We start from the raw sequence: 8,570 nt of genomic DNA, 5'->3' as shown, positions 1-8,570 counted from the left end.
ATTTAAAAGCTCTTGTATTTCTGCATGTGTATTTTTGAATGATGGCACTTTTTTCTACTCAAGATTAAAATAAAATAATGACAACAAAGATTTGAAAACAAAAAGTTTAATGATCACTTCGGTACTACATTGAACTGTATCAAATGATAAATAACAGTACAGGTTCGACACATTCCTCTAAAAGTGCTCGAGACCGTTCATTTCAACACAGCAACACGTCGCTCAGTCTTCAGGCTCTCCGGGACCCCTGATGTCATCAATCTTCAGAATCATCCGGACTACTTGAGTGGCCAGAGAAATCTGCTGTTTCTTTCCAATGAGGGTCTCGATCACATGCTGTTGCTTCATGTCTGCAAAAGTCACGATTTAAATCAAATTTAAGGCCAAAGTTATTTTATGTATCAGTTTAAGACTGAATCCATTACATATTATTATTGTAATAAAAAAATAAAAAAAATACACTAGTGTTCAAAAGTTTGGGGTCAGTAATTATTATTTTTTTTTAAATGAAATAGATGCATTAAAATGATTCAGTAAAGATTTAATTCATAATGCTCTTTTAAACTTTCTAATCAATGAATCCTGGGAAAAATGTATCGTGATTTCCACAAAAATAATGTGGCATAACTGTTTTTTGATGATAATAATAAATGTTTCCTGTGCACCAAATCAGTATATTAGAATGATTTTTAAAGAATGTGACACTAAAGACTGAAGTAATGATACTTTTCCATCAGAGGAATAAATTACATTTTTAAATTTAGTGTATTATTTCTACTGCAGACCTGCCAATCTGACAAACTCTTTGCATCAAGAATTGATGCATCAAGTTATTTAATATGAACTAAAATGTTTTTGTTTGCAATTTCAAATAGGCTATATTTACATACTACGACTAACCCGACAGTAGTTTATACAGGTTTTGTAATGAAAACTAGTCCAAAATTAAGAAACCCTTAGAAAACAGTAAAAACATTGAGTTTACATGCGATTCATTTAAAATACTTAATTATTCCAATATCCTAATATGATACTAAATCCCACAGGAAAAAACGGTTTCTATTTGTAACGAACCATCTTTGCATTTGATAATTGTATATCATAAACAAGACAAACATTCACTGAATAAACGTTAGCCAATACAAACACTTATAGAAAACAGTTGACAATGAATAGACGACCATTAAGAGCAAAACGAATAATTTAAGAATATCATGTATTAGTCTATTTACTTTTTTTTTTTTAATACATTTGCCTATTCTGTTGAGTATTTTCAATAATTATATTTTAAATAGTATATTAAAAAAGTCCATACCATTTGTTGATAAATGAAGGCAGTCAATTCCAAGTGCAGAGTTGTTTTCTTTGACTTGTCGGGCTCTGACTTCGGTCATCGTCTGAATAGGGTTCAAACCACTGTTCTCGGCAAGTGCCATAGGGATGACCTCCAGAGCGTCAGCGAACGCTCTCATAGCATACTGTTCCAGAGAGGGGCACTGTAATAGAAGCAGAGTGTTTTAGAAATATGCTTAACAAAAACCGCTTGTACCTCAGAAGAGTACAGATGACACCAAAAATAGAGTACCTTATCAGCTGCCAGGTTGACCGCAAGAGCGCAGGAGATCTCTGAGGCACCACCACCATACACAATGCGGTTATCCTTTACAAGGTTACGGATGACGCACAGAGCGTCATGAAGAGCTCTCTTAGCCTCTTCGATAATCTAAATGATTCAGATGAATAGGTGATGGAGATCACAAGATTGTAACAAAAAAAAAAATTTATATCTTGAGGGGGCAAAATCCCATTTTAGCAACTCTTTACCATTTTGTTTCCTCCTCGGATGAAGATCGTCACGGCTCTGGAGTTCTTGCACTCCTCAATAACCAGCATTCTGTCTTTAGTGGTCCCAAAGCAGATTTCCTTCACCAACCCAGCACAGCCCAACTTTTCTGGGGTCAGCTCGCTGAATCGGGGTACAATACGTCCTCCAGTAGCAATTGCGATGAGCTGGAAATGTTTGCATAAAATTGTTTGTTCAGACTCTCAAAAGACATTAGTAACTCATCAGTGCTAAAGCTGAAGACAATGTTGTGAGATACCCTAGCATTCTAAAGTCTGGGGTCTGGAAGTTTTTCTTTGAACGGTATACTTTTCATACCCAATACTGTACTTTTATTTAGCAAAAGTGACTCTGAAACAAATCTTTTGTAACATTATAAAAGTCTTTAAAGAAATGCTATTGTTTTGAACTTTAAATTTTGAAAATGATTAAAGTTTGCATGAAACAGAAGTTAAGACCGACACTATTATGACATATTTTCCGAGTGAAACGGAAGATTAAAAGAGAAGAATAGAGAGCATGGCTTGTTTTTCTCAGAGCCATTGGTTTGGTTCTACCCAAGCCATCAAACTGACATCAGAGAAGGAAGGCCATTCCAGAGGGGAAGTACAATTTCAGATTTTGATTAAAGACAAATCTTTTTTTTTTTTTTTTGATTAACTTGCATGGATGAATTGTTTACCACACAAGACTAGTAATGTGTGCTAACAAAATAAATAGGGTCAGTTTTGATTTCATGCTGACTTCAAGCAGCACAATTGATTTTACCATTGATAAGAAATGTTACTTGAGAACCAAATCATCATATAAGAATGATTTCTGAAGGATCATGACACTGAAGACTGGAGTAATGAGGGTGAAAATTCAGCTTTGCATCACAGTAATACATTACATTTTAAAAAAATATTAAAATAGTTATTTTATATTTCACAGTATTTGATCAATTAAATGCTTGGTGAGCATAAGACTTCTTGAAAAGCGCAAAAAAAAAAAAAAAACTCATACTGACCCCAAACTTTTAAAGTCAGCATTAAATCAAAATCAACCCTATTTACTTTGTTAGTGCATATTACTAGTCTTGTGGTAAACAATTAATTAGTGCAAGTTAATACACTGAAAAAATTGTTTGTCGCGGTAATCTTTAATCAAAATCTAGTTACTTCCGGTCTGGAATGGCGGTTCCTTCCCTGATTACGTCAGTTTGACGGCTTGGGATGAAAACGCGTAAACCACTCCTCTGCAACCGTTAATCTGCTACGAGCGAGAGATGGGGAGGAGGAGCGCTAAAGTATAACTCTGCCCTCTATTAAATATTCTGTTTCAATTGGAAATACGTCACAACACTGGAGAAAAGACATTTTAAACAGTATTGTGTTGCAGTGTACTTTTTACAAACCTCAATCTCAGGTCCACCGACCCAGCGGACGGCAGGAAGCTCATTCTGCAGGAGTAAATGATTGGCCTCGTCGTCAAATCCCCACTGGCAAATGGCAAGATTAGCCCCGGTGTCCTTGACCTTTAGAGAAAGTGTTGGAACAGGATGGGGGTGGGAGATTTATCATTAAAATCAAATTCTGGATGCAATACATTTTAGTTTCAATGAAAACTGCCCTTGTTATTCCAGAATATTCAATTTCGTAGCTCTAAATAACTCCATACTGACGAAGGCGAAACATCAAAAGATTTCTTAAAGAAACTGATAAGATATCTTTAAGGCACTTTAATCTGTAAAATAAAACTGCATTTAGATGTTCCTGTTTTCACTATACTAACATATTAAATAATATTAACATTATTAAATGTTCTTACACATATTAAATACAAAAATAATGAGTTAAAACAATATCTCTTAGGAAAGCACACAAACAGAACAAGCAATGTACAGACCTGTCGAATCATTTCCTCAAACTTGTCCTTCTCATACTTCTGCAGAGCTTTATAGTCCTCCACTGAGGTCACGTCAAGCTTATGCTTGGTTTTGGGCTTGGGTGGCTCAAATGGGCAGGTGAGGATGGCAATTTTTGTGTCTTTCAGTACCTAGAGGAATATATAAAACAAATTTTTTTTAAGAAAGACCTTATGCACAATGCCATGCATGTCCAACCAGGAATGAATATTAAAGTGCCCCTATTATGCCATTTTAAAGGTTCTTAATTTCGTTTTGGAGGCCTCCTCTAACAGGTTTACATGCATGAAATTCGCAAACAACTCGACCAACGCTTCAGTCTCTCTAAACCCCTCCTTTCTGCAACCTGCTCTGCTCTGATTGGCCAGACAACCCAATCTGTTATGATTGGTCTACCGCTTACAGCACCTGTTGGCAGCTTCTTGAACTTCAGCTTCCTAAGCCTCAGCAATTGAACACACTGTACGGACAGTAACAATGGCATTGATTTTACCATATCAATCCAAGAGCAGGTTCGATGATGAAACAATGGAAGAACTAGTTATTCATCCCAAGCCTCCATCACAAGGACAACTTGAGCAGGACGTTTCTCAGTGATACACTACTCAGTATGACGTATATTATGAGATGTTGCAAGTGTAATTCTTCCACATCAACATTAACAAGTGTACATCCATCAACAAACCGATGTGTATATTTCGAATTTATTGGGAGTGCACGTGGGAACTGTATCATTTAACTGTATCAATAAAAGTGCATACTGTATTTTGCAAATCCCATTTAGACCTCAAGAAGATTTGAGAAGCAATCATGGAAATGTTATTCTTCGGTTGTATCGCTGTAGTAATTTTAACCACTGACTCTTCACATCCTCATCCTTTGGAAGTGTTTACAAAAGTATTTGCTTTTGCAATATTGTATAATATAGTATGCAAATTGGGACGCAGCACAACTGATGTGTGGCCGTTGCAAAAGTGGGATTTGAATTACTAATGATTCACTTAGGCTGTTTAGAGTCGATTATTTCATTTGAGAGAATAACTTTATCATGCACTTTCAGCTTCACAACTTTGCAGATCGTTTACATTCACAGACAGCTACATTGCATGAAAGGTAATATTCAAAAAAGCATAACAGAGGCAATTTAACAGTAAACACAAACCTTGGGCATTTGAGGGTGACTGAACTCTTTGTCCACAATGACACCTTTGATGAGCTGAGTATCCTCTAGTTTACCACCGACTTTCCCTTCCACTTTGATGAGCTCAAAGTCGACATCCTTCCTCTCCATGTCTGCAACTGTCAGGATGGCATTGACTGCAATCTCTGCCATCTGTCTGTGGCACCGGTTGATCCTATGAACCAAAAAAAAAAAAAAAAAAGATTATTTTGATGATCCCTTACAATATTCTCAGTAATAAACGGTTCATTTCAAACAACTAGTAACAGAGACACTCACACTTTGGACCCTAGCGTGGTCATGGCCGTCTGAATAAGAGGCTCTGTGTTTTTGGGATCCACTGGGAAGCTATCACCAATTTTGTCAAGCTGCTCGATGGCAATCTTTGCGGCCTGGTCATAACCATCGGCGATCCTGATGGGGTGAATGCCTTTATCTAACAGCTGCTCAGCCTGTTCCAGAAGAGCTCCTGCCAAGACTACAGGGGCAAACATACACATTAGACCACAAAGCTTCACTGAGTAAACAAGAAATATGCTTCAAAACATACTTCAATATAGCACTTTTGAGTTGAACTTTAGCATATTACAAATTAAAAGATGTCTACTACTGTAGCTTACAGATAGACATACATGGAATCTACATATACATATCAAATTTTAGATTATCTAAAAAAACACACCACCAACATTCAAAAATCTGGGATCAGCAAGATTTTTTTTAAATGTCTTTTATTAATCACAAAGGGTGGAATTATTTAGTCAAAACAGCACAATTGTGAAAAATTACAATTTAAAAGGCACAATATGTAGTTTTTGGCCGCTAGAGGTCACTTACTCAGAACAAAGGCGTAGCTTGATGACGCCTTGATTTCGTGAAATCATAGGAGGTGTTGTCTTAATGTCTACAGCTGATGGAAAAGAGTCCGACGGGACTTGGGCAGAAATCATATTCATGGATGAGCTAATGTATTATAGATTTATTAACGTTACTGTAGTATGAAGCAGGGTGTGGCTGAAAGCTGTTGGAGTAGAACTAGGCCGCTGGAGAGACCGCTAATGAGAGACCAGCATGACACATGGTTCAAGAGCAGTAGAGCTTTTATTGTTGCAGTTGACCGCTACTGCTTCTTCCGGTCATGCGTATGTGGGGTAATGCATCACTGTTTATCATATTAGAGACATTTGTGTGTTGAAAGTTGTTTCAATGCAACAGTGTGTTCGCTTGGTGGCTACTATGAGACAATGCACACTGTAGTAGGCTAGATGAATATTAGGTTATGGTAAAACATGGTACTCGTGGTAAATCAAGAAAACGAAATTTAAACAATAAGACTAACTGTGTTGAGCTGTATAACAAATTATTTTCTGTCTATGAATGTATACGAACAGTTGCTCACACGGTCGGTGTCCTGGTTAAAATTACTTATTTCTTTGGATTTAAACATTCTTGGAAACATTTGGGATAATGCAAGTACAAGTGTCAACATAATATATAACATCGTTCTAGTGGTTTTTGGATATTTTATTCCAAAAATATTACATATTGTGCCTTTACCATTTACTAACTACTTTTTATTGTCATATCTTTTAAGTTGTCATTTTTTCCTGTGAAGACTGGAGTAATGGCTGCTTAAAATTCCATCAGTGTCACATGATCCCAATATGCTGGTTTGATGCAAAAATAAACATTATCAACTGTGAAAACAATGTGCTGCTTAATATTTTTGTGGAAACTGCATTTTTTTTTGTGGATTTTTTTTTTTTTTTTTCACAATTTCTTTGATGAATAGAAAGTTCAAAAGAACAGCATTTATTTGAAATGGAAATCTTCTGTAACATTACAAATGCCTTTACTGCCACTTTTGATCAATTTAATGCATCCTTGCAGATTAAAATTATCAATTACATCATTATAGGTGTAAATGTGTCACTGAATTATTAATTCAAGAGATTTGTTAAAAAAATGCTGATTCATCCAGTAAGGAAACAAGAAGTCTATGCGTGAGTCGTTGAATCATTCCTTCAAATCAATTTCAAAATATTAATTTATTCAGACTCAAACACTTTAAATAGACTGCAGCAATTAACATTTATCAGAACCTCTAGTAAATTACATGTTATTTTGTTTAGTTGTCAGTTCAGAATCATGATCTCGTTTAAAAAACAAAACAAAATTGTGATTCTTAATTTATCTATAATCATGCAGCTCTAATGCAGGGGGGAATTAGGAGAGTTCGATCAATGACAAGCAATAAAAAAGCCAAACTCTGCAACCTGTTTGCAGTTAGCTGGTTATTATGTTTAGTCAGAGGAGGAGGGAGCTGTCAAAGAAAAGCAAACTCACCAACAACACCAGTGGTTCCATCTCCAATTTCATCATCTTGAGACTTGGAGAGTTCAACCATGAGCTTGGCAATCTGATGGTCCACATCCATCATGCTGAGGATCGTTGCACCATCATTGGTCACGGTCACCTCACCATCCCTATCCACCATCATCTTGTCAAGTCCTGTGAACAGTATTAATGCGCATTATGAAAACAGCAAGGAACGGACTAGCAAGGCTACATGCAGAACTGAGGACTCACCATTTGGCCCCAGTGATGTTTTCAGGGTGCCTGCAACTGCTTTTGCTGCCATGATGTGAGACTGAAATAGACAGGAATGACATTAGAATATATGCACATTATAAACAGCATAGATGAAATCTTGAACATTGCATGATCTCATATTGTTATTGTATGGTGTGTCACAAACAACAATACTTTTAGTATTCTTGACAAGCAATTTGCATAAAAATAAAGTAAAGGTACAATTACAGTTGCCTCGTGAAGAAAAAAATATATTTTTCTTAATGTTTCCCTGTTTTCGCATCATGACTCAACGCCGCTAGAGGAAGCACATGGACCATCCGCTGGTTGACATGAGGCACATTATTGATCGCATTAGACAATAAAATACGCAATAAAGGAAGACATTATCTCCATGTCGCACTACAAAAGCAGACTGTAATAAATAACAGTTTAAAACACGAAACAGTTTGTAGTTGTCTGGATTATAGATATGATCAAATGAAGAGTCAAAAAGCTCAGAGAACAGGCTAGCCCGTTAGCTTTTGTACCTTCAGCGCTTCCAGGCCAGTCAAGCGAGATTTCTTGTCCTGGTCCTTAATGATGAGGAAAGGCCTTCCATATTCATCGAAGGCAAGGGTCCCAAATGCGGACATTTTTAATCTCCACCCCAGAGAAATGCACAGCTATTTAAAATGATTTTATATAGGATAGTTTAATCCTCTAGCCGTGCACCTCGATGCGTGGGTATGCCGGCTAGTTCTGGAAGAATCTCGGGGCGGGACGGACCAAACTAAGTGCAGTACGTCATAACGTCAACGGCATTTTTGGGTACATTTTAAAAGAGTCATTGAGTTACTAATTACCAAAAATGTTTAAAACACTTCAGAAAATGATTTAGTAAAGAGAAAGAAAGAAAAAAACATATCTACCAAAATGTAAAAATGAAACATATTAATGGTTTATCCTACTATCGCGATAACTCCAACAAATAACGCGATTTCAGCCACAGGTTTATATTCCATACAGATTGACTAGACATATTGAAGTTTGTCGTTGAATAGTATGTT

At 36.4% G+C, this 8,570-nt stretch overlaps 1 protein-coding gene across 1 annotated transcript; it reads right to left on the bottom strand.

Moving 5' to 3' along the window:
• Positions 1-78: 78 nt before the first annotated feature.
• On the bottom strand, positions 79-8,278 carry cct5 (chaperonin containing TCP1, subunit 5 (epsilon)). The gene is made up of 11 exons (XM_067378642.1): positions 8,052-8,278; positions 7,519-7,579; positions 7,276-7,440; positions 5,209-5,407; positions 4,912-5,104; positions 3,731-3,880; positions 3,240-3,359; positions 1,825-2,010; positions 1,586-1,723; positions 1,316-1,496; positions 79-350 (listed from the first exon to the last, which is right to left on the bottom strand). The coding sequence occupies exons 1-11, from the start codon at positions 8,154-8,156 to the stop codon at positions 223-225; spliced, it is 1,626 nt and encodes a 541-aa protein (XP_067234743.1). The 5' UTR covers positions 8,157-8,278; the 3' UTR covers positions 79-222.
• Between the last annotated feature and the right edge of the window lie 292 nt (positions 8,279-8,570).

The sequence above is a fragment of the Chanodichthys erythropterus genome, chromosome 23, assembly GCF_024489055.1.
Source record: "Chanodichthys erythropterus isolate Z2021 chromosome 23, ASM2448905v1, whole genome shotgun sequence".
Lineage (NCBI taxonomy): Eukaryota > Metazoa > Chordata > Actinopteri > Cypriniformes > Xenocyprididae > Chanodichthys > Chanodichthys erythropterus.
This window is presented reverse-complemented; position numbering and strand designations above follow the sequence as displayed.